This window comes from Mobula hypostoma, chromosome 11, assembly GCF_963921235.1.
Source record: "Mobula hypostoma chromosome 11, sMobHyp1.1, whole genome shotgun sequence".
In the NCBI taxonomy this organism is placed as follows: domain Eukaryota; kingdom Metazoa; phylum Chordata; class Chondrichthyes; order Myliobatiformes; family Myliobatidae; genus Mobula; species Mobula hypostoma.
The window spans coordinates 111,026,054-111,052,662 of NC_086107.1; the positions used below are offsets into that span (position 1 = coordinate 111,026,054).

The following is a 26,609-nucleotide window of genomic DNA, read 5'->3' on the forward strand; positions in this document are numbered from 1 at the left end:
CTTCAATATGTCTGATCTGTTGTAACCACAATTCTGCTTTCCCCTTGACCTGCAGTAGTCTTTCATCTCCTTGCCTAGAGAAAGGTAAGCTTTATTTGTCATAGATGTTGAAACGTTGCAGGCAGCATCCATCATCCAGGACCCTCACCACTAGGTCATGCGCTGTTCTCACTGCTGCCATCAGGAACAAGGTACAGGAGCCACAAGGTTCAGGAACAGTTACTACCCCTCAACCATCAGGCTCTTGAACAAGAGGTGATAACTTCACTCGCCCCGTCACTGAACTGTTCCCACAACCTCTGGACTCACTTTCAAAGCCTCGTCATGTCATGTTCTCAACATTTATTTATTTATTATCACTATTATTACTTTTTCTTAAAATTTATTTTTGTATTTGCAGTTTTGCGCTGATGCTTTTTTGCTGGTGGGGTTGGGGGGGTCGTTGCTTTGCTGTTGTTTGTGCGTGGGAGGGGGGAGTTGCGGGGGTGCTTTGGGGTTCTAGCATTTATCCGCCATTTATCCTTTGGGGCACTCCTCTGTCTTCATGGATGTTTGCGAAAGGAAAGAATTTCAGGATGTATATTGTATACATTCCTCTGACATTAAGTGTGCCTATTGAAGCCTATTGTTGTCTTTTGCACACGAGTTGTCCGCCCCGTTGTTGCGGTCTTTCATTGATTCTGTTGTATTTCCTGTATTTACTGTGTACGCCCACTAGACAATGAATCTCAGGGTTGTATATGGTCACATATATGTACTTAGATAATAAATTCAGGTTGCACTTTTAACATCAAAACTTACAGTGAAATACATCGTTTGCATTAAATCAAATTAACGAGGATTGTACTGCCAGCCCGTAAGCATCAACACACTCCTGGTGCCAAACTAACATACCCACAACTCACTAACCCTAACCTGTACGTCATTGGAATGTGGGAGGAAACCGAATTACTTGGAGGAGACCAACGCGGTCTCGGGCAGAATGTGCAATCTTACAGACAGTGGCAGGAATTGAACCCCAATCCTACAACTGGCGCACCGTAAAGCATTGCGCTCACCACCACACTACAGTGCCACCCCTGCTTTTCATGAACATCTCTTCCTCTCGCCTGAAAAAAAAATTCAAAAACTCTAACCCTCAGGGGGGAGTGGAAACAGGAGTCCAAAGGTGCGTAACCCTCCGAGAGAAAAAAAAATATGTTGCCTCTGGTTCAAAGAAGCAAGTCCTCAGTTTTAAACAATGATCCCAAGATGTAGGTTCTCCAGAGAAAGCAAATAACCTCTCCATATCCATTAAGAGCTTCAAGATGTTACTTGGTTCAATCAAGATTGCCCCGCCCCCACCAAACTTCGCCTCTTCTACGTTCCATTGTGTATCCTCTTCCTATTACTGAGAAATCCAACAGAATTTTGTTACTTATGTCTAAGGGGTTGAATACAAAAATAGGGGAGTGGTTTTACAGTTATATGGAACATTGGTGAGACCACAGCAGTACAATGTTGTCCTTGTTGAAGGAAGCTCTTTGAGAAAGGGCAGGAAATGATTCGGTTGTGTTCTGCTGAGGTGTCTTGATACTTTTGTTAATAAATTTACTTACTTAGAATTACAGGATGGAGTGAACCTTTCTGGCCAACATTCCCTCTAAATTTCAATGACCAGTTTGTGAAACAATCTTGTGCTGTGCAATTTTTTGCCCAGTGACAACAACATGTGCGCACTGAATAATTTCTTCAATAAAAACAGTATAAATAAGCCAGTTCTAAAACCTGCAGACAAGTCACCACAAACTCCATGTTGCCAACACCATCCGCATCAGAAACCAGAAAAGGAAATGTGATTGTGTATGATTGTGAAATATAATTAAAATGCCAGTGGGGTAGATGGTGACAACCTTTAGTGCGCAGTTTAAATTCCTTTGTGTGCCCGTGCTTCTGACTCTTTGAACCGTGTCACCCAGCAACTCCCGAGACTAATCATGGGACAATTTACAATGACCAATTTACTTACCAAAGACGGTATGTCTTTTGACTATGGGAGGAAGCCAGAGCACCTGGAGAAATTCCTCGCATTCCACTCAGGAATTGTCCACACACAGGCATCACTGTGAAACTCTCACACACTCACATCACTGTGAAACTCTCCACACACAGGCATCACTGTGAAACTCTCACACACTGACATCACTGTGAAACTCTCACACGCTCACATCACTGTGAAACTCTCACACACTCACATCACTGTGAAACTCTCCACACATTAACATCACTGTGAAACTCTCAAACACTCACATCACTGTGAAACTCTCACACACAGACATCACTGTGAAACTCTCACACGCTCACATCACTGTGAAACACTCACACGCTCACATCACTGTGAAACTCTCACATACTCACATCACTGTGAAACTCTCCACACACAGGCATCACTGTGAAACTCTCACACACAGACATCACTGTGAAACTCTCACACAGACATCACTGTGAAACTCTCACACACTCACATCACTGTGAAACTCTCACACACAGACATCACTGTGAAACTCTCACACACATCACTGTGAAACTCTCACACACAGACATCACTGTGAAACTCTCACACACAGACATCACTGTGAAACTCTCACACAGACATCACTGTGAAACTCTCACACACTCACATCACTGTGAAACTCTCACACACAGACATCACTGTGAAACTCTCACACACTCACATCACTGTGAAACTCTCACACACACTCACAAGATTGTGAAACTCTCACACACTCACATCACTGTGAAACTCTCACACGCTCACATCACTGTGAAACTCTCACACACAGACATCACAGTGAAACTCTCACACACTCACATCACTGTGAAACTCTCACACACACTCACAAGATTGTGAAACTCTCACACACTCACATCACTGTGAAACTCTCACACGCTCACATCACTGTGAAACTCTCACATGCTCACATCACTGGGAAACTCTCCACACACAGGCATCACTGTGAAACTCTCACACACTCACATCACTGTGAAACTCTCACACACAGACATCACTATGAAACTCTCACACACTCATCACTGTGAAACTCTCACACACACTCACAAGACTGTGAAACTCTCACACACTCACATCACTGTGAAACTCTCACACACTCACATCACTGTGAATCTCTCACACACAGACATCACTGTGAAACTCTCACACAGACATCACTGTGAAACTCTCACACACTCACATCACTGTGAAACTCTCACACACACATCACTGTGAAACTCTCACACACAGACATCACTGTGAAAATCTCACACACTCACATCACTGTGAAACTCACACACTCACATCACTGTGAAACTCTCCACACACTCACATCACTGTGAAACTCTCCACACACTCACATCACTGTGAAAATCTCACACACTCACATCACTGTGAAACTCACACACTCACATCACTGTGAAACTCTCCACACACTCACATCACTGTGAAACTCTCACACACTCACATCACTGTGAAACTCTCACACGCTGACATCACTGTGAAACTCTCCACACACTCACGTTACTGTAAAACTCTCCACACACTCACATCACTGTGAAACTCTCACACGCAGACATCACTGTGAAACTCACACACAGACATCACTGTGAAACTCTCACACAGACATCACTGTGAAACTCTCACACACAGACATCACTGTGAAACTCTCACACGCAGACATCACTGTGAAACTCTCACACACACAGACATCACTGTGAAATTCTCACACAGACATCACTGTGAAACTCTCACACACTTACATCACTGTGAAACTCACACACAGGCATCACTGTGAAACTCTCACACACTCACATCACTGTGAAACTCACACACAGACATCACTGTGAAACTCTCACACTCTCACATCACTGTGAAACTCTCACACACAGACATCACTGTGAAACTCTCACACGGACATCACTGTGAAACTCTCACACACAGACATCACTGTGAAACTCACACACTCACATCACTGTGAAACTCTCACACGTACTCACAAGACTGCAACTCTCACACACAGACATCACTGTGAAACTCTCACACACAGGCATCACTGTGAAAATCTCACACACTCACATCACTGTGAAACTCTCCACACACTCACATCACTGTGAAACTGTCACACACTCACATCACTGTGAAACTCTCACACGCAGACATCGCTGTGAAACTCACACACAGACATCACTGTGAAACTCTCACACAGACATCACTGTGAAACTCTCACACACTCACATCACTGTGAAACTCTCACACAGACATCACTGTGAAACTCTCACATGCAGACATCACTGTGAAACTCTCACACACACAGACATCACTGTGAAACTCTCACACAGACATCACTGTGAAACTCTCACACACTTACATCACTGTGAAACTCACACACAGTCATCACTGTGAAACTCTCAGACACTCACATCACTGTGAAACTCTCAGACACAGACATCACTGTGAAACTCTCATACAGCGACATCACTGTGAAACTCTCACACAGATATCACTGTGAAACTCTCACACACAGACATCACTGTGAAATTCTCACACACAGGCATCACTGTGAAACTCTCACACACTCACATCACTGTGAAACTCTCACACACTCACAACACTGTGAAACTCTCACACACTCACATCACTGTGAAACTCTCACACGCTGACATCACTGTGAAACTCTCCACACACTCACATCACTGTGAAACTCTCACACACAGACATCACTGTGAAACTCTCCACACACTCACATCACTGTGAAACTCTCACACACAGATATCACTGTGAAACTCTCACACGCAGACATCACTGTGAAACTCTCACACAGACATCACTGTGAAACTCTCGCACGCAGACATCACTGTGAAACTCTCACATGCAGACATCACTGTGAAACTCTCACGCAGACATCACTGTGAAACTCTCACACACAGACATCACTGTGAAACTCTCACACACTCACATCACTGTGAAACTGTCACACACTCACATCACTGTGAAACTCTCACACGCAGACATCGCTGTGAAACTCACACACAGACATCACTGTGAAACTCTCACACAGACATCACTGTGAAACTCTCACACACTCACATCACTGTGAAACTCTCACACAGACATCACTGTGAAACTCTCACATGCAGACATCACTGTGAAACTCTCACACACACAGACATCACTGTGAAACTCTCACACAGACATCACTGTGAAACTCTCACACACTTACATCACTGTGAAACTCACACACAGTCATCACTGTGAAACTCTCACACACTCACATCACTGTGAAACTCCCACACACAGACATCACTGTGAAACTCTCACACACTCACATCACTGTGAAACTCACACGCAGACATCACTGTGAAACTCTCTCACTGACATCATTGTGAAACTCTCACACACAGACATCACTGTGAAACTCTCACAGACAGACATCACTGTGAAACTCTCACAGACAGACATCACTGTGAAATTCTCAGACACTCACATCACTGTGAAACTCTCAGACACAGACATCACTGTGAAACTCTCATACAGCGACATCACTGTGAAACTCTCACACAGATATCACTGTGAAACTCTCACACACAGACATCACTGTGAAATTCTCACACACAGGCATCACTGTGAAACTCTCACACACTCACATCACTGTGAAACTCTCACACACTCACAACACTGTGAAACTCTCACACACTCACATCACTGTGAAACTCTCACACGCTGACATCACTGTGAAACTCTCCACACACTCACATCACTGTGAAACTCTCACACACAGACATCACTGTGAAACTCTCCACACACTCACATCACTGTGAAACTCTCACACACAGATATCACTGTGAAACTCTCACACGCAGACATCACTGTGAAACTCTCACACAGACATCACTGTGAAACTCTCGCACGCAGACATCACTGTGAAACTCTCACATGCAGACATCACTGTGAAACTCTCACGCAGACATCACTGTGAAACTCTCACACACAGACATCACTGTGAAACTCTCACACACTCACATCACTGTGAAACTCTCACACGGACATCACTGTGAAACTCACACGCAGACATCACTGTGAAACTCACACGCAATCACATCACTGTGAAACTCTCACACAGACATCACTGTGAAACTCTCACACACAGACATCACTGTGAAACTCTCACACAGACATCACTGTGAAACTCTCACATGCGTAAATCACTGTGAAACTCTCCACACACTCCCATCACTGTGAAACTCTCACACGCTGACATCACTGTGAAACTCTCACACACAGACATCACTGTGAAACTCTCACACAGACATCACTGTGAAACTCTCGCACGCAGACATCACTGTGAAACTCTCACACGCAGACATCACTGTGAAACTCCCACGCAGACATCACTGTGAAACTCTCACGCAGACATCACTGTGAAACTCTCACACACAGACATCACTGTGAAACTCTCACACACTCACATCACTGTGAAACTCTCACACAGACATCACTGTGAAACTCTCACACACGCACATCACTGTGAAACTCACACGCAGACATCACTGTGAAACTCACACGCACTCACATCACTGTGAAACTCTCACACAGACATCACTGTGAAACTCTCACAGACTCACATCACTGTGAAGCTCTCACACCCAGACATCACTGTGAAACTCACACGCTGACATCACTGTGAAACTCTCACACAGACATCATTGTGAAACTCTCACACACAGACATCACTGTGAAACTCTCACACGCAGACATTGTGAAATTCTCACACGCTGACATCACTGTGAAACTCTCACACACAGGCATCACTGTGGAATTGTCCTTGACTCAAGCAGCTCCATAGGACTAGGTAGAAGAAATAATTCCTTGGGTGGTTGTTAAAATAGTTAGGATTTATAATGCAAATACAAAAACCTTTCTACACCCCAGATTATTATTACAGCATACAATCTATAGCCAGTCTTGACCAAAGCTTCCTATTTTTGACGTATTAATATCCCATCGCTCTCTCAGATGTTTTAATGTGAACATCACCACCATTATTTTAAGTGAGGAGCAGTCTTTGCTGAGGCGACAATGGTGAGATAAAGCTGGCAGCCATGTCCTTTGGGATTAAATTTGTAAATATTGAGTTCCACTGGTACGTGTGTCCAGAGGTTGCCTCTTTACTGGTTAAAAGCGTAATGCAAACAGGTTTGTAAGATGTTCTTAGATTAATTGAAGCTAATGAGCCTTATTTTACCGGGACTGATGTTTTGCTGGTTCAGTAAAGACAGACTTTTAAATAATTATTTGCTTCAAGTGATGATATTAATCTCTGTCAGTGCAGAATTCCCAAGGGAATAGCATTTACTGTGTAGATCAGCCACACAGGCAAATATTTGGCCAACTAAAACAAGTGACCATGATATATGTGGTTGTAACTATACTGTACATTTCATGTCAGGGAGTAGACTGGTTTCATTAGAATACCTACATATTTAAGAAATGTTATTGTTAATTGTATTTTTCTTGTTGAAAAATAGGAGAAATATCTCTCTCTTTGCATTTCTTGTTTGTGAATCCCTGTTAATAAAATATCTAACAGATGCAAGCAAAGGTTAAGACTATATCTGTCTACATAGGATGGCTGTGAAGCTGCCCTATTTGTACCTAGAGTCATAGAAAAGTACTGCACAGAAATAGGCCCTTCAGCCCATCTAGTCCATGCTGAAGCATTTAAACCACCTACTCCAGACACCTGCACTGGGAGCATGGCCCGCCATACCTCTACCATTCATGTACCTATCTGAAAATCTCTTAAATGTTGAACTTGAGTTCACATGCACCACTTGCGCTGTTAGCTCAATCCACACTCTCAAACCCTCTGAGTGAAGAAGTTTACCCTCATGTTCCCCTTAAACATTTCACCTTACACCCTTAACCCATGACCTCTGGTTGTAGTCCCACCCAATCTCGGTGGAAAAAGCCTGCTTGCATTTATCCTATCTATATCCCTCACAATTTTGTATACCTCTATCAAATCTCCTTTCAATCTTCTATGTTCCAAGGAATAAAGTTCTAACTTATTCAATCTTTCCTTACACCTCAGGTCTTCCAAACTGAACAACATCCTTGTAAGTTTTTTCTGTACTCTTTCAACCTTGTTTACATCTTTCCTGTAGGTAGGTAACCAAAACTGGATGCAATACCCTATGTTAGGCCTCACCAATGTCTTTTACAACTTCAGCATAACATCTTATCTCCTGTTCTCAATACTTTGATTTATGAAGGCCAATGTGACAAAAGCTTTCTCTACGACCTTGTCTACCTGTGACGCCACTTTCAACAAGATCCTTTAGTTCTACATCACTCCTCAGTGCCCTACTGTTCACTACCTCCATAACTTAGAGTAATTGTCTGCTGTAAATCACCCCCCATGTAGATGGATACAGGGAGAATCAAAGTAGTTTGAAGCATGTGTGAGAGAGAGTAGCTGATAGGGAAACAGATTTGTGGATTGCTTTGTGAGTCAGCATAGATCCAGGGGGCTGAACATCCACTTTCAATGGCATAAGGAAGTATAAGAAACTTCAATTCATCCTCAAAGAAGGTCGTCCATCACTGGCGGTGTTCAGGGCTTGCTTCATCATGCCATTAGCTTCCCCTCGGTTTTCACTACTGTCAATCATGCAAGTCCCAGGTGGAGACTCAGGAAAACCGTCACACACTCAGATGTAGAAGGATTCTTCATTGCTGTTTCCGTAGCAACTTTGTTTTACCAATCAGAGTTGTTAACCCTGAGCTGAACACCCAAGTCTGGAGGTCTGGTGGACCACGTTTAGCTTTTCCTCTGCCCTTTGACCTGTTTGGCATTGGTGACCCTACCAAGAGCCAAAGCACAAGGCCCTGACTCCAGCCAGCAAAACTCTCCTGTTCATTTAGGCATGCAAGCCTCCAATCCACGACAAGGTTGTGGTCCTCTTGGGGGTTTCAAAAATAAACTCAGTCTTATTTCCCAAACTCATTTCATTCTCTCCTGCCAATCTCAACCCTATCCCCCATCTCGTTCTAATATAGCCTCAACTCTTCCACCAACCTCATTCCTAAACAGAGGCCTCCACATCGCTGCCTCTTTCCCAAGGTTCTCCCTCCCTCTAGAACAGGGACTCCCGACCTTTGTTTTACCATGGAGCCGTACCATTAACCGAGGGGTCTCTGCGCCCCAGGTTGGGAACCTCTGCTCTAGAAAGACAACAGCCTTCTGGATGGGGATGCCAACTATGCACACTTTGGTGTTCCAGCACTTGCAACCCAATCACGGCCTTTACAGTGCCAGTGGTTACTATTCAGGGTTCGATTCTCACTGATGTCTGACAGGAGATTATGTATTCTTCCCATGATCACGTAGGTTTCCTCTGGGTGGCCTGGTTTTCTCCAACATTCCAAAGACACACAGTTAGGATTAGTAGGTGGTTGGCATGCTATGTTGGCACCAGAAGTGTGGTGACACCTCTGGGCTTCCTTGCACTCTGTTGGATGTCAACGCAAAGCGATGCCTTTCACTCCATGTTTCGATGTCCTTGTGACGAATAAAGCTGGATTGCACTGGCTCAGATACCATGCAGGATCCAGAATCTAAAAAAAAAAAACGGGGATCTATAGCACCAGAGATTCTGCAGATGCTGGAAATCCAGAGCAAACACACACAAAAAGCTGGAGGAACTCAGCAGGTCAAGCAGCATCCATGGAAAAGAGAAAACAGTTGATGTTTCAGGCTGAGATCCTTCTTCAGGACTGGAAAGAAGGGGGAAGAAGCCAGAATGAGAAGGTGGGGGTGGGGAAGGCGTACAAGCTGGCAGGTGATAGGTGGATGAGGTAGAGGGCTGAAGAAGAAGGAATCTGATAGGAGTGGCGAATGGACCATTGAAGGAAGGGAAGGAGGAGGTCCAGAAGAGGAAGTTGATGGGCCGGTGAGGAGAAGAGGAGAGAAGATAAGGGAATGTGAAAAGAGAGATGGAGGAAGGAGGAGGAATTGCTGGAAGTTAGAGAAATCAATGTTCATTCCATCAGGTGTTAGCCTACCCAGACAGAATCTGAGGTGTTGCCTCTCCATTGTGAGTGTAGTTACAAGAGGATGCCATAGCCAGACGTGTCGGAATGGCAATGGAAAGTTAAATTGAAATGGGTAGCCCCCAGGAAATCCCACCTTTTGTGGCAGACGGAATGATGACGTTTGGCATGTGATCAATGAAATGTATAAATTTGCAAATGAATAGAAATTTGCTGGAGTTTGTTGATCATGAGGGAGAGTGTCAAAGGCTATAATTTGGGTGGAGAAAAGACAGGTGGAGTTTAATCCGGATAAATGTGAAGTGGTGCATTTGGGAGTCAAATGCAGGAGGAAAGTACAAGGTCACTCAGTGAAAGACAAGTTGGATTGTGTTCGCCTGCAGCAGCAGTAGCGCACGACGATGACTGTGCTGTGCCATCAGTCTACCGGCCGTGACCCTCAGGAACTTGAACTATATATATATATATATATATATATACAGTGACTACGTTTTTCTGCTATTGTAACTTTATGTGCTGCGTGCTGTTGGTAATGCGTTTTGCACCTTGGCTCCAGAGGAACATTGTTTTGTTTGGTTGTGTCACGTACGGTTGAATGACAATTAAACTTGAACTTGAACTCCAGTAAATGGCAGGACCTTTTGGGAGCTCTGTGTATACACGTACAATGTCTTGCCACGGCATAAACTGAAAGTCAAAGGCCTCAATGAAATGAGCGGGGCAGAGGGAAAGCAGCTCCCCAATATGGATGGAGATGCAAGTTGGCTTCTTAAAATGAGGCTGACTCACAGGCCTCTGCCACAGCTACTTTTGAGCTCTTGACGTCTTTGCCTGTCAGCTTTTCCAGTTTTCTGGGTTGGTGACAATGTGTAAACCAAAACCTGCATTATTTCCCTGGTTCCTCAATTCCCTCTCCTCCCTTACTGCTATCCTTACAGTCCACCTTCTTGACCAGAACCCTCATAGATAACCGTTCCCTTGGCATGTAACTCAGCTTGCTGTCTGAGTTTGTAAGATCCCCGGCCAGTTTACCAGCGGAATTGGAGGAACCTGCAAGGGAAAGGTTCAAAGATCAAAAGTTGAAAGTACATTATTATCAAAGTATGTGTATCATATACAACCTTGAGATTCGTCCCCTTGCAGGCAGCCACAAAGCAAAGAGACACAATAGAGCTCACTAAAGTCCCACACTACAAAGACCGTCAAACACCCCATGTGGGGGAAAAAGAACAAATTGTGCAAACAATAAAAAGTAAACAAATAACACACAGAACATGAACTGTGGTGTCCCTGAGAGTGCGCCCACAGCCCACAGAGCTAGCCCAGTGTTGCAGTTGGTTCAGGAACCTGATGGTTGCAGGTTGCAGGCCACAGCCACGGAGCCAGTTCGGTGCTGAGGCGGGTAATCCTCCTGGATTAGAGAGCTAAACACCAGAACATCCTCCGCCCTCGGTCTTGTTGCCTTGACTTTTTAACTGGCTCAGCGCTTAAATCGGCCAAACTGTCGGATCATTTTTTGCTCTCAGGCCCAGGCCTGAAACATTGCATCACGTGGCTAAATGTGCAGGTACTGCACTCATATACGAAACCAGTTTACTCTGGATGCTGGAGGTACAAAACCAAAAAGGAGAAAGTGCTGAACATACTGATCAGGTCAGTCAGCGTCAGTAGGTGGAGAAAATGAATTAACATTTCTGGCAATGACCTTACATAGAAATTCAACCTTGTGCTTTTAACCAAGCAGAACGGGAGATTACTAAGTACAGTCACTGCACTGGTATCGTGAAAATAGCATTGTGCACAGTGGGGATGTAAACGCATATGGAGGTTGGATCTATAAAGAGCTTCAACCCACAGGCTCTTGTGTTGTTGTTTACTTTGGAGCTTCTAACACTTCGTGCTTTGGTAAATAGTGTCTGAAACCTACCATGAACAGGTCCTCATGCCTGATATTTACCTTTCACTTTGCTTCTTGTTTTTGCAGATACCTTATGAATGTAAGTTTTGAGGGAAGGAACCTCTCCTTCAGTGAAGATGGGTACCAGATGCACCCCAAATTAGTAATCATATTACTCAACAGAGAGCGGCTGTGGGAGAAGGTAAGGGCTTCGTTGATTTTGTTTTGCAAAGAATATGCAAGATGCAAATAAATACATAATTTGCATTTCCATGCTAATCATTAGGAACCTCCCGTATGTAATGAAGAGGCCACTGAGTGTATGTTTGTGATCTTCTGCTGCTGTACCATCCACTTCGAGGTTCGACATGTTGTGCACTCAGAGATGGTCTTCTGCACACCATTGTTATAACACGTGGTTATTTGAGTTACTGTCGCCTTCCTGTCAGCTTAAACCACACTGGCCATTCTCCTCTGACCTCTCTCATTAACAAGGTATTTTCGCCCACAGAACTGCCGCCCACTGGATTTTTTTTTTAACCTGTTTCTCAGACCATTTTCTGTAAACTCTGGATACTTGTCCATGAAAACCTCAGGAGATCAGCAGTTTCTGAGATACTCAAGCCACCCAGTCTGGCACCAACAATCATTCCATGGTCAAAGTCACTTAGATCACACTTCTTCCCCATTCTGATGTTTGGTCTGGACAATAACTGAACCTCTGGACGATGTCTGCATGCTTTTATACATTGAGTTGCTGCCGTGTGATTGGCTGATTAGATATTTGCATTAACGAGCAGATGTGCCTAATAAAATGGCCACTGAGTGTAGACGCCCAAAGCACCTCACTAACAACAAAATGCTGTTTGGAGTTTTGTCACTGCCTTAAGGGAGCACAGTCTTTGTTCCGTCGAGGAAAAGGTCTCAAGCCTTCCACAAAAATCTGTGCCTTCTTATTTCATTCTGGGACCTGGACTACATACAAGAGACATTTCAAACTGCCTAGGTAGCCTCTGTTAAAGTCCTCCAAATTCTCTGAACTGGTAACCGAAGCAATTTCAGTGTCCTCTCCCAGGTCAGAAAGTCCAGCACTTATGGCCTAGTCAGTTGGAAAACGCCTGAGAACAGACTTCTGAGGCAGAGACTCCTTTCTGGGCTTAGTTTGGAGAGGAGGTTGCCAGCTGGACAGATAAAAGTGATTCAAGGATGAACTTGAAACTTCCTTGAAGCAACACAACATTCCCACTGTGTCCTGGGAATATCTGGTCCATGACTAGTCATAATTATGAAGCTGCGTTCAGTGCGGTAGGGAGGGCCCCGGGTCTGTGTATTGGGACAAGATAGAAGAGCGGTAAATTGGTTTATGATAGGCATGTGTACTGAGGTACAGTGAAAACATTTTACAGCTATTACAACCATGCATTGAAGTAGTGCAAGGGAAAACAAGAACAAAATGCAGAGTAAAGTGTTACAGTTGCAGGGAAAGTGCAGTGAAGACAGACCTGGGGTGCAAGACAAGGACTTAGATCACAGAATATAGAACATAGAACTTCACGGCTCAGAACAGACCCTTCAGCCCACAATGTTGTCTGACCTTTTAATCTACTCTAAGATCAATCTAACCCTTCCCTCCCACATAGCCCTCCATTTTTCTATTATCCAGGTACTGAAGAATCTCTTAAATGTCCTTTGACTGCTTTATTTGGCATTGTTGAGGATAGTGCAACTAAACTGAAGCCATCTAATTTGCGGGTATTGGCCTTTATGTCTCTTATGGCCGGGCGGGTGATCTTGCTCGAGTGGAAGGAGGCTACCCCACCCACTCATGTTCAAAGGCCATCTGACGTTATGTTGTGCCTTGATCTAGAGAAGATTCATTGTTCAATTTCTGATTCTAAACATGATTTTCTAATGTTATGGGGACCCTTTCTGAATTATTTTCACAATCTTTGAACTGCTATTAAAGTATGGATCGGAGCCATTATTATTATAATATCATATGGTAAGGTATTTTTCTTTTTTCTTCTTTTTTTTACCAACCAGCTCATTTTGGTAGTGGGGATAGATTTTTTTTTGAATAAAATACAATTATTTTATTCTATTTCATTTCATAATTCAATTTTTTTATACATGATTGATTTGGAATACGGGATATTGTGATCATATTACTGTGATTTAAATATAATGTAATTCGTATTATTTACTTGTATCCTTATGAATTTTGTATTTGTAGTCATGTAATTTATATAATATCAATAAAAATATTGAAAAAGGAATGTCCTTAGTGTATCTGCCCCTACTACCACCCCTGGCAGTGTGTTCCTCACACCCACCATTCTCTATGTAAAAAAAAAACTTACCTCTGGCATCCTCTTTATACTTTCCTCCAATCCTTTTAAAACCAAGCCCCCTCATCTCCACTCTGAGAAAAAAAATCTCTGACAATTCACTTGATCTATGCTTCATCATCTTGTACACCTCTATTAAGTTAACTCACATTCTCGTGTGCTCAGAAGAGAAAAACCCTAGCTCACTCAACCTATTCTCATAAGATATTCTCTCCAATGCAGACAGTATCTTTGTAAATCTCCTATGTATCCTCACTGAAACATCCACGTCTTTCCAATAATGAGTCAATGAGAACTGAACACAATATTCCAAGTGTGGTCTAAGCAGGGTTTTATAGACTGTGGGGTCAAGAGTCCGTCTTATATTAGGCAACCATTCAACAGCTTTTTAAAAGTGGGATAGGAGCTGTTCTTGAGTCTGTTTATAGAGTCATAGGGTCATAGCACAGAAACAGGCCCTTTGGCCCATCTAGTCCATGCCAAGCCATTTGACCTGCCTACTCCTAATGACCTGCACTGGGACTATAGCCCCCCAAACCCCTACCGTCCATGTATCTATCCAGACGTCTCTTCAACATTAAAATCAAGCTCGCATGCACCACTTGCACTGGCAGCCTGTTCCACACTCTCGCAACCCTCTGAATGAAGAGGATTCCCCTTATGCTCCCCTTAACCATGTCACCTTTCACCCATGACCTCTAGTTGTATTCCTACCCAACCTCAGTGTAAAAAGCCGACTTGCATTGGCCCTATCTATACTCCACATAATTTTGTATGCCTCCATCAATTCTCTTCTCAGTCTTCTATATTCGAAGGACTAAAGTCCTATCCTATTCAATCTATCCTTATAACTCAGGATCTCCAGGCCTGGCAACATCCTTGTAAATTTTCTCTGTACTCTTTCAACCTTATTTACATCTTTCCTGAGGGTGGGTAACCAAAATGGTGCACAATACTCCAAATTAGGCTTCACCAATGCCTTATGCAACTTCAACATAACATCTGGTTAGGCCACACTTGGAGTACTGTGTCCAGTTCTGGTCACCTCACTATAGGAAGGATGTGGAAGCATTGGAAAGGGTACAGAGGAGGTTTACCAGGATGCTGCCTGGTTTAGAGAGTATGCATTATGATCAGAGACTAAGGGAGCTGGGGCTTTACTCTTTGGAGAGAAGGAGGGTGAGAGGAGACATGATAGAGGTGTACAAGATAATAAGAGGAATAGATAGAGTGGACAGCCAGCGCCTCTTCCCCAGGGCACCACTGCTCAATACAAGAGGACATGGCTTTAAGGTAAGGGGTGGGAAGTTCAAGGGGGTTATTAGAGGAAGGTTTTTTACTCAGAGAGTGGTTGGTGCGTGGAATGCACTGCCTGAGTCAGTGGTGGAGGCAGATACACTAGTGAAGTTTAAGAGACTACTAGACAGGTATGTGGAGGAATCTAAGGTGGGGGCTTATATGGGAGGCAGGGTTTGAGGGTTGGCACAACATTGTAGGCCGAAGGGCCTGTACTGTGCTGTACTATTCTATGTTCTATGTTCTATCCCATCTCCTGATCTTGAGTCTGGTGGTAGAGGTTATTGGGTTTTTGTAACTTCTGCCTGATGGAAGGGGTTGGGAGGGAGGAAGAGAGTTCATCTAGGAGGGCTGAAGCCTTTATGTTGGCTGCTTTACTGACGCGGTGAGAAGGAGCAAAATGGGCTTCACCACTACACAAATGATATGCCTGCCTTCGTCTTCAGCCACCTCCTACTCCATGTACAGAGGAGTCTACACTTCCCACATTGTCTAACTCAGAACTGACACAGTTCTGCACAGGACCAAAAGAAGCTGCGGAGGGTTGTAAACTTAGTCAGCTCCACCTTAGGTACTAGCCTACAATGTACCCAGGACATCTTCAAGGAGCAGTGTCTCAGAAAGGCAGCGTCCATTATTCAGAACCTCCAGCACCCAGGGCATGCCCTTTTCTCACTGTTACCATCAGGAAGGAGGTACAGAAGCCGAAGGCACACACTCAGCAATTCAGGAACAGCTTCTTCCCCTCTGACATCCGGTTCCTAAATGGACATTGAACCCTTGGACATTACCTCACTTTTTTAATATATAGTATTTCTGTTTTTTGACACAAATTTTAATCTATTCAATATGCATATACTGTTGTTTGTTTGTTTATTTGTTTGTTTATTTATTTATTATTTGAGGTGACTGTTTACAATTCTCCGCAGCTTTTTCCAATCCTGTGCAGTGACCCGTCCATACCAGACAGTGGTGCAACCCACCAGAATGCTCTCCGCTAATTAACAATACATTGAGTAGCACCGGAGGAGATCTGATTACGATGAGTAGGGGAACGGTTAGAGGAGATCTCAGAGAGAGGTTTTTTACACACTGGAACGCACTGCCGGGTTGGTGGTAGAGGCAGGTACATTAGGGGCATTTAAGAGATTCTTAGGTGCATGGATAATAGAAAAATGGAAGGCTATGTGGGAGGGTTAGATTGATCTTAGAGTAGGTTAAAAGATCAGCACAACATTGGATGTGTTATGTAAGAAGGAAGAATTCAATTGATCTTGGAGTTGGCTTAATTTAGTCAACACCATATTGTGGGCTGAATGGTCGCACTCTGATTGTTCGATGTTAATGCAGAAAACTACAATGTGTGAACAGGTCCTCTGGCCAACAATAACTGTGCTGGTAAAATTAAACAGATCCCTTTGCCTGCACATGATCCACATCCCTCCATTTCCAGAATATTTATTTGTCTATCTAAAAGCATTTTAAACATCATGATATCTGTTTCCACCATCACCCCTGGCAACCTGTTTCAGACACCTCCCACTCTCTATAAAAAGTACATGCTGCGCACATCTCCGTTAAACTTCCCCCTGCTCATGTTAAAGCTACTCTAGCATATCATAAACACAAAAAAGTCTGCAAATATTGGAAATCCAGAGCACCACACACACAAATGCTGGAGGAACTCAGCAGGTCAGGCAGCACCTATGGAAATCGACATTTCAGGCCGAGACCCTTCTTCAGGACTGAGAAGGAAAGTCATTGTCATAGTCATAGTCAAACTTTATTGATCCTGGGGGAAATTGGTTTTTGTTACAGTTGCACCATAAGTAATTAAATAGTAATAAAACCATAAATAGTTAAATAGTAATATGTAAATTATGCCAGGAAATAAGTCCAGGACCAGCCTATTGGCTCAGGGTGTCTGACCCTCCAAGGGAGGAGTTGTAAAGTTTGATGGCCACAGGCAGGAATGACTTCCTATGATGCTCTGTGTTGCATCTCGGTGGAATGAGTCTCTGGCTGAATGTACTCCTGTGCCCACCCAGTACATTATGTAGTGGATGGGAGACATTGTCCAAGATGGCATGCAACTTGGACAGCATCCTCTTTTCAGACACCACCGTCAGAGAGTCCAGTTCCATCCCCACAACATCACTGGCCTTACGAATGAAAAGGGGAAGATGCCAGAATAAAAAGGTGGGGAAAGGAAGGCAGGTGGGTGGGAAAGGTTAAGGACTGGAAAAGAAGGAATCTGATAGGAGAGGAGAGTGGATGTGATAATATTTGCCACTTCTACTCAAAGGAACCATATCCTGGCTTTTATCCGATCTGTGCCTCTCATAGGTATACAACACTCATTGGAAGACAGAGGAAGGAGAGGTGACCTTTTTGAAGCATTATGTATTCTGATGGGAATTGGCGGGTGAATTTTGAGATGATGTTTCTATTGGGGAGGGGAGCTGTATACCTAGAACTAGAGGGCAGAGCTTCAGAAGAAGAGACCACCCATTTTGACGAAGGTGAGGAGGAATTACTTCTCTCCTTCAGCTCCTGATTACGCCAAAGTAAAGAATCCAACCTGTCCTTGGAGCTTAGAACTAATCCAGGCAGTTTCCTAGCAAACCTCTTCTTCAACCTCTCCACAGTATCCACATCCTTCCCAAGATGGGTTCGACAGGGCCGGTTCATACTTCTGCTTCCCGTGATCAACTGACGGTTTTTTTTCCTTGCTTGTGTGCAGGTCGGGAAGTGGGAGGCAAAAAGACTGACCATGAAGTACCACGTCTGGCCCCGGTACTACTTGTTCTCGGAGTCGGAAGAGGAGGACGACCACCTGAGCATTGTCACGTTGGAGGAGGCGCCCTTCGTCATCGTCGAGGACGTGGACTCGCTGAGCGGGACCTGCATGAGGAACACGGTCCCCTGCAGAAAGCAAGTGAAGCCAATGTACGTATCAACCGCCCTGCCCCACTTTGGGTTAGAGGTAACACTCACAGCCCGCTGGAGGAACTCAGCAGGTCGGGCAGCATCCGTGGAAAAGATCGGTCGACGTTTCGGGCTGGAACCCTTCGTCAGGACTGTATGGGGAAGGGGCAGAGGAGAAGGCTGGGGGGAGGGTGCGAAGGAGAAGGCTAGTAGGTTCCAGGTGAAAAACCAGTAAGGGGAAAGATAAAGGGGTGGGGGAGAGGAGGCAGGGAGGTGATAGGCAGGAAAGGTGAAGAAGGAATAGGGGAAAACATAATGGGTAGTAGAGAGAGGCGGAACCAAGAGGGAGGTGATAGGCAGCTGGGGGAGGGGGCAGAGTTTCATAGGGATAGGGGAAGGGAGGGGGAAGGAATTACCAGAAATTGGAGAATTCTATATTCATTACAAGGGGCTGGAGACTACCTAGACGGTATATGAGGTGTTGCTCCTCCAACCTGAGTTTAGCCTCATCATGGTAGTAGAGGAGGCCATGTATGGACATATCTGAATGGGAGTGGGAAGCAGAGTTGAAGTGGGTGGCTACTGGGAGATCCGGTCTGTTGTGGCGGACGGAGTGGAGGTGCTCGACGAAGCGGTCCCCCAGTCTGCGTCGGGTTTCACCGATGTAGAGGAGGCCGCACCGGGAGCACCGGATGCAATAGATGACCCCAACAGACTCACAAGTGAAGTATTGCCTCACCTGGAAGGACTGTTTAGGGCCCTGAATGGTGGCAAGAGAGGAGGTGTAGGGACAGGTGTAGCACTTACGCTTACAGGGATAAGTGCCGGGTGGGAGATCAGTGGGGATGGACGTGTGGATAAGTGAGTCGCGGAGGGACCGATCCCTGCGGAAGGCGGAGAGGGGTGGAGAGGGAAAGATATGCTTAGTGGTGGGGTCCTGTTGAAGGTGGCGGAAGTTGTGGAGGATAATGTGCTGGATCCGGAGGCTAGTGGGGTGGTAGGTGAGGACAAGGGGAACTCTGTCCCTGTTGTGGTGGCAGGAGGATGGGGTGAGGGCCGAAGTGCGGGAGATGGAGGAGATGCGGGTGAGGGCATCATTGATGACAGCAGAAGGGAAACCACGATCCTTAAAGAAAGAGGATATTTGAGATGTCCTGGAATGGAAAACCTCATCCTCGGAACAGATGCGGTGGAGACGGAGGAACTGGGAATAGGGAATGGCATTTTTGCATGTGGCGGGGTGGGAAGAGGTATAGTTGAGGTAGTTATGAGAGTCAGTGGGCTTGTAGAAGATGTCAGTGGACAGCCTGTCTCCAGAGATGGAGACCGACAGATCGAGAAAGGGGAGAGAAGTGTCAGAGATACACCAAGTGAATTTGAGGGCTGGGTGGAAGTTTGAAGTAAAATCGAGGAAATTGACGAGCTCAGCATGGGTGCAGGAAGCAGCACCAATGTAGTCATCAATGTATCGAAGGAAAAGTTGGGGAGCAGTACCAGAATAGGTTTGGAGCACAGGCTGTTCCATGTAACTAACGAAGAGGCAGGCATAGCGGGGTCCCATGCAAGTTCCCATAGCTACACCTTTAGTCTGAAGAAAGTGGGAAGAGCCAAAAGAGAAGTTATTAAGTGTGAGAACCAGTTCCGCCAACCGGAGGAGGGTAGTGGTGGTGGGGAACTGGTGAGGTCTATTATCCAGAAAGTAGCTGAGGCTTTGAGGCCTTCTTGTTGGGGAATGGAGGTGTATAAGGATTGGACATCCATAGTAAAAATGAAGCGGTCGGGACCGGGGAACTGGAAGTTATTGAAGAGGTGGAGGGCATGGGATGTATCCCGGATGTAGGTGGGGAGGGACTGAACTATGGGTGACAAAATGGAGTCCAGGCAGGCAGGTACAAGTTCGGTGGGGCAGGAGCAGGCAGAAACTATGGGTCTGCCGGGACAGTCAGGCTTGTGGATCTTGGGGAGGAGGTAAAACCGAGCGGTGCAGGGTGTGGGAATTATGAGCTTAGTGGCTGAGGATGGAAGGTCTCCAGAGTTGATAAGGGCGGTGATGGTATGGGAGACAAGGGTTTGATGTCTTTTGGTGGGGTCCTGTTCCAGGGGTAAGTAAGAGGAGGTGTCAGAGAGCTGCCGTTTGGCCTCTGTGAGGTCGAGGTCTCAGCTGCAGCACAAACATGTGAGGAACCGCCCAGGGTGAACTCCCACCTCTTCGCAGAAGTGCACAAGAGTCAATGTTGAGTAGCGGGGAGGTTTATTCTCTCTGCTAATCAAGGGGAAATCCAACACATTTTCTGCAAGGACCCAATATATACTCAGTGGCCACTTTATTGCGCACCTCCTGGACTTGATAAAGTGGCCACTGAGGGTATGTTTGTGGCCTTCCGCTTCTGTCGCCCAGCCACTCTAAGGTTAGATGTGCTGTTCATTCAGGAATGCTCTTCTACCCACCACTGATGTAACATGTGGCTATATGAGTTACTGCCACCTTCCTATCAACTTGAAACAGTGGGGTCATCCTCCTCTGATCTCTCTCATTAACAAGGCAATTTTCCTCACAGAACTGCTGCTCACTGGATTTAAAAAAAAAAAAATTTCACACCATTCTCTGTAACTCTAGAGACTGTTGTGTGTGAAAACCCCAGGAAATCAGCAGTTTCTGAGATACTCTAACCTCCCCATCTGGCACCAACAATCATTCCATGGTCAAAGTTATTTAGATATCATTTCTTCCCCATGCTGATATTTAGTCTGAACAACAACTGAACCTCTTGACCATGTCGGCATGCTTTTATGCATTGAGTTGCCACCACACGATTCGCTGATCAGATACTTGCATTAACAAGCGGGTGTACAGGTGTACCTAATAAAGTGGCCACTGAGTGCATACTTTGAGAGGGAGAAATCCTTTTATATAAAATATACTTTGAAATTGATTTTACATAAAGATTATTATGATGTTTCTGTAGAATAGAGATACTTAATATAGATCAAGTCAAGAGCATTGTAATGCAGTTAGATTCCCATTACATGTTTCAAGATGTGTCTATGAGAATTCCTTATCTCTCTGCAACCAGTGCAGATTATCAGTACAAATGTGTTCTGGACCTTTGGGTGCACTCATTTTCCGGTCAGGATTGCAAATAGTGGCATAACATCTGGAAAGGAACAGAATGCATAGATTTCTGCTCCCCCCCCCCAGATTCACTTAAAGGCTGGCTGCCAGTTGTGGGGGGGGTGTGCGGAGTGAGGGAGAAGCATATCACTTGAAAGAATGCTATGCAGCAGAGAAGGGAAGGACAAATGAGAAAAGACCATGAAACATGTGAGCAGGATCAGGCCATTTGCCCCATTGGGTTTGCCCCACCATTCCATCATGGCTGATTCATTAACCCTCTCAACCCCATTCTCCTGCCTTTTCCACCTAACCTTTGACGCTCTTACTAATCAGAACCTGTCAACCTCCGCTTTAAATATACCCAATGACTTGGCCTCTACAGCTGCCTATGGCAATGAATTCTACCCTCCGGCTAAAGAAATTCTTCCCCATCTTTGTTCTGAATGGATGTCCCTCTATCCTGAGGCTGTGACCTCAGGTCTTAGACTCCCCCCACTATAGGAACCATCCTGTCTGTGTAACTCTACATAGGCCTTTCAGTATCTGATAGGTTTCAATGAGATCTCCTCCTCCCCTTGCTTCTAACTCCCGCAGGTACAGGTCCAGAACCAGCGAACGCTCCTCATATGTTAACCCTTTCATTTGTGAGATCATTCTCATGAATCTGCACTGGACCCCCTCCAGTGCCGAAGGGTCTCGACCTGAAACGTCAACTCTATTTTTTTTTTTCCATAAATGCTGCCTGGCCTGCTGAGCTCCTCCAGCGTTTTGTGTGTGTTGCACATCTTGTCTTAGGTAAAGCACCTCAAATTGCTCACAATTCTCTGGAAATGAACGCTAACATTGCAATATGCCGGGAAGTGAGTGAAATGATCAGATCCAATAGAGTCATAGAGTTATAGATCACCACAGCACAGAAACAGCCCTTCAGCCCATCTAGTCCATGTTGAACTATTATTCTGCCTAGCCCCATTGACCTGCACCCAGACCACAGCCCTCCATAACCCTCCCATCCACGTACCTATCCAAATTTTCTCTTAAGTGTTGAAATCAAATTCACATCCGCCACTTCCACAGGTAGCTCGTTCCACATTCCCACCACCCTCTGAGTGAAGAAGTTCCCCCTCCCCAGGTTCCCTTTCATCCTTAATCCATTAACCAGATTGTAGTTCTAATACAGTCTGGTAATTTTTCTGAGCAGATGGCGGAATGGTGCTAATGCTAAGCAGTGTCTTGGAAAAGTTGGCTGAATTTCCTCTGCAAATTAGCTCCAACAGATCCTGTGGGTCTGTTGCATTGTACAAGGTGAAATGACCCAGAGAACTTTTGGGTCCCTTATCTAAGAAAGCATGTGCCGTCATTGGGGAAGGTTCAAAGTAAGGTTATGAAAATGATTCGGGGATTGAAAGACTTATCATATGAAGAGCTTTTGACGGCTCTGGGCCTCTACTCACTGGAATTCAGAAGAATGGGGGGTAACCTCATTGAAACCTATTGATGTTGAAAGGCCTAGATAGAGCAGATGTGGGGAGGATGTTTCCTATGGTGGGGGGAGTCTAAGACCAGAGGACACAGCCTCAGAATAGATGGGGTGTCCCTTTAGAACGGAGATGAGGAGGAATTTCTTTAGTCAGAGAGTGGTGTTCGCTGGGCATATTTAAGGCAGAGGTTGATAGATTCTTGATTAGTCAGGGCGTGAAGGGATACAGGGAGAAAGCAAGAGATTGGGGCTGAGAGGAAAAAATGGATCAGCCATAATAAAATGGCGGAGCAGACTCAATGGGCCAAATGGCCGAAATCTGCTCCTATATCTTATGGTCTTATGGTGAAATGATCCATGGTTGTCTATACTAAGGACCTTTTTAGAGCTCTAAACCAGAAATCACTTCACATCACTGACCTCATATAAACTGGCACATAAGGACTTTGCCCTACATTTTATTCCATTGTCTGTTTTACCGAGCAATTGCACATTCTGCCGCTGTTATATATTGAGATCTCCATTTATACTTCTGGGTCACTCTTTTGTCTCCTGAAATTAGGATGAAATAGTCTGCCAGAAATCTAACTGTTCCACTTTCTCCATAGAACGAAGTCCCAATGGGTTGGGCATCCGGCATTTGGATGGATGTTACACAGCCAAACCATTAGCTTCAGGCTAAAATTTACAAATATGTTTATTTTAAAAAGTAGGAAATGCACACCAATAAAACTCAAGCCCACTAAGCTTCAGTTGGCTCGATAAATGTACACTTCCTTGGAGCTCTTCAGATCCAGTTCTGTGATGTTCCCATTATCAGATTCGAGGTCCCTCTCCGGAAAAAAAAGATGCCTTTGGCTGCCTCACTCGGCACTCAGAAGAAAGGTGTAAAAAGATTTTGGCCCACCATCCATCCCACTCTTTTCGGTGCTGCCTGACCTGCTGAGTTCCTCCGGCATTTTGTGTGTTTTGCTTGGATTTCCAGCGTCTGCAGATTTTCTCCTGTTTGTGAGTCAGAGGCTAAAGACCACAGCACTTGTGGTGAATACCAAGAAGGTAAGGTCAGGAGAGGTGGAGGAGTGCTTACAGGACTGCCTTTGAGTCAGTGGACTAGACAATATTCAGGGATTCATCTTCGGCTCTAAACGAATATTCAGCAGTTGTCACCAACTTCATCAAAAACTGAGAGTAAGCTTTCAAAAGCCATGGATGAACCAGGAGATTCATAGTCTGCTGAAGGCTAGATCTGTGGTATTTAAAACCAGTGATCCAGAACTCACCAACAAGTTCAGGTATAACCTACAGAAGGCTATCTCAAGAGTAAAACAGTAATTTGGATTGAAGCTAGAGATGCACATCAACTCTGGCAAGGTTTGCAGACCATTACTTCCTACCAGGCAAAACCTACCATCATGGCCTGGTATGGAAGCACCAATGCCCTTGAATGGAAAATGCTACAAAAATAGTGGATATGGCCCAGTCCATCACAGGTACAGCCCTCTCCACCATTGAGGGCATCTAGACAGAGCACAGCTGCAGGAAAGTAGAATCTGTCATCAGGGAACCACATCCAGGTCATGCTCTCTTCTCACAGCTGCCATCAGGAAGAAGGTACAGGAGCCTCAGGACCCACACCACCAGGTCCAGGAACAATTATTGCCCCTCAACCAATGGGACAACTTCACTCAGTTTCACTTGCCCCAACACTGAACTGTTCCCACAACCAATGGACTCACTTTCAAGGATGCTTCATCTCACATTCTTGATATTTATTGCTTATTTATTTATTATCATTGTTTATCTTTTTCTTTTGTATTTGCACAGTGTGTTGTCTTTTGTTCATTGGTTGCTTGGCCATCTTGTTCACTGAATATATTGTGGTTGGATTTATTGAGTGTGCCTGCAAGAAAACGAATCCCAGGGTTGTATATGCTGACGTATGTGTACTTTGATACTGTAATAAATTTACTTTGAACTCTGAACTTTGAATGGCAGTGATGCTTCTCATTCAGATGAGCTCTACGCCTTTTATGCATGCTTTGAAAGAGAGAATAAAATTATATCTATGCGAATCCTTGCAGCACCCGGTGACCTTGTGACCTCTGTCTCGGAGGCCAATGTCAGAACAGCTTTCAAGAGGGTGAACCGTCTCAAGGTGTGACTCCCTGATGGAGTACCTGTCAGGGCTCGGAAAACCCGTGCCAGCCAATTGGCAGAAGTGTTCAAGAACATCTTCAATCTTGCACTGCTGCTTCTAGATGTTCTAATCTGCATCAAAAGGGCCACAATCATACCAGTACCCAAGAAGAGCAGGGTGAACTGCCCCAATGACTGTCACCCATTTGCATTCACATCTACTGTGTTCAAGTGCTTGAGAGGTTGGTCATGGCCAGAATCAACTCCTACCTAATTAAGGACCTGGACCCACTGCAATTTGCCCATCGCCACAATAGGTCTACAGCAGATGCAATCTCATTGGCTCTCCACTTGGCCTTGGATCAACTGGACAATTGTAGAACTTATGTCAGGCTTCTGTTTATTGGCTACAGCCCAGCGTTCAACATAATCATCCCCTCAGTTCTAATCAAAAACCTCCAAAAGCTCGACCTCCTTCTGCAACTGGAACCTTGACTTCCTCACTGGGAGACCACAATTTGTGCGGATTGGAACTAATGTCTCCTTCTTGCTGGCAATCACCTCAAGGATACATGCTACTCTACTCTTTTCACACCCACAACCACGTGGCTAGGCACAGCTCAAACACCTTCCATAAATTTGCCAATGACAGAACTATTGTTGGCAGCATTTCAGATGGTGACGGGGAGGTGTACAGAAGCAAGATAGATCAGCTGGTTGAGTGGTGTCACAGCAACAACCTGGCACTCAGTGTCAGTAAGACCGAGAAATTAGATTAAATTAGATTAGGTTATGAGGACACGCAGTCCTCTTTTATTGTCATTTAGTAATGCATGCGTTAAGAGATGATACATTATTCCTCTGGTGTGATATCACAAAAACAAAAGACAGACCAAGACTGAAAAACTAACAAAAACCACATAATTATAACATATAGTTACAACAGTGCAACAATACCATAACTTGATGAAGAACAGGCCATGGCACAGTAAAAAAGTTCAAAGTCTCTCAAATGTCCCACATCTCACGCAGACGGGAGAAGGAAGAAAACTCTCCCTGCCATGCCCGACCACAGTCCGACTCTGAGTCGTCCGAAAATTTCGAGCCTCCGATCAGCCCTCCGACACCGAGTACCGAGCGCCATCTCTATCCGAACGATTTGACCTCAGCCTCAGTCACCAGCAGCAGGCAAAGCCGGGGATTTTGGGGCCTTCCCTCCAGAAGATTCTCGATCTCCCAGTAAGAGCGGCAGCGAACCAGCGTTTCAGAAATTTCTCCAGATGTTCCTCTGTGCTTTCACGTCTGTCTCCATCAAATCAGAATTG

The 26,609-nt window shown here is 44.9% G+C and overlaps 1 protein-coding gene across 1 annotated transcript in view; it reads left to right on the plus strand.

Annotated features, from left to right (window-relative positions):
• LOC134354104 (glutamate receptor ionotropic, NMDA 2B-like) overlaps positions 1-26,609 on the plus strand; it is a 614,023-nt gene that overhangs the window by 510,775 nt on the left and 76,639 nt on the right. Inside the window, exons 6-7 of the mRNA XM_063062883.1 lie at positions 12,069-12,183; positions 18,369-18,574. Of these exons, the coding sequence (XP_062918953.1) occupies positions 12,069-12,183; positions 18,369-18,574 (321 nt within the window). The remainder of the gene's footprint in view (positions 1-12,068; positions 12,184-18,368; positions 18,575-26,609) is intronic.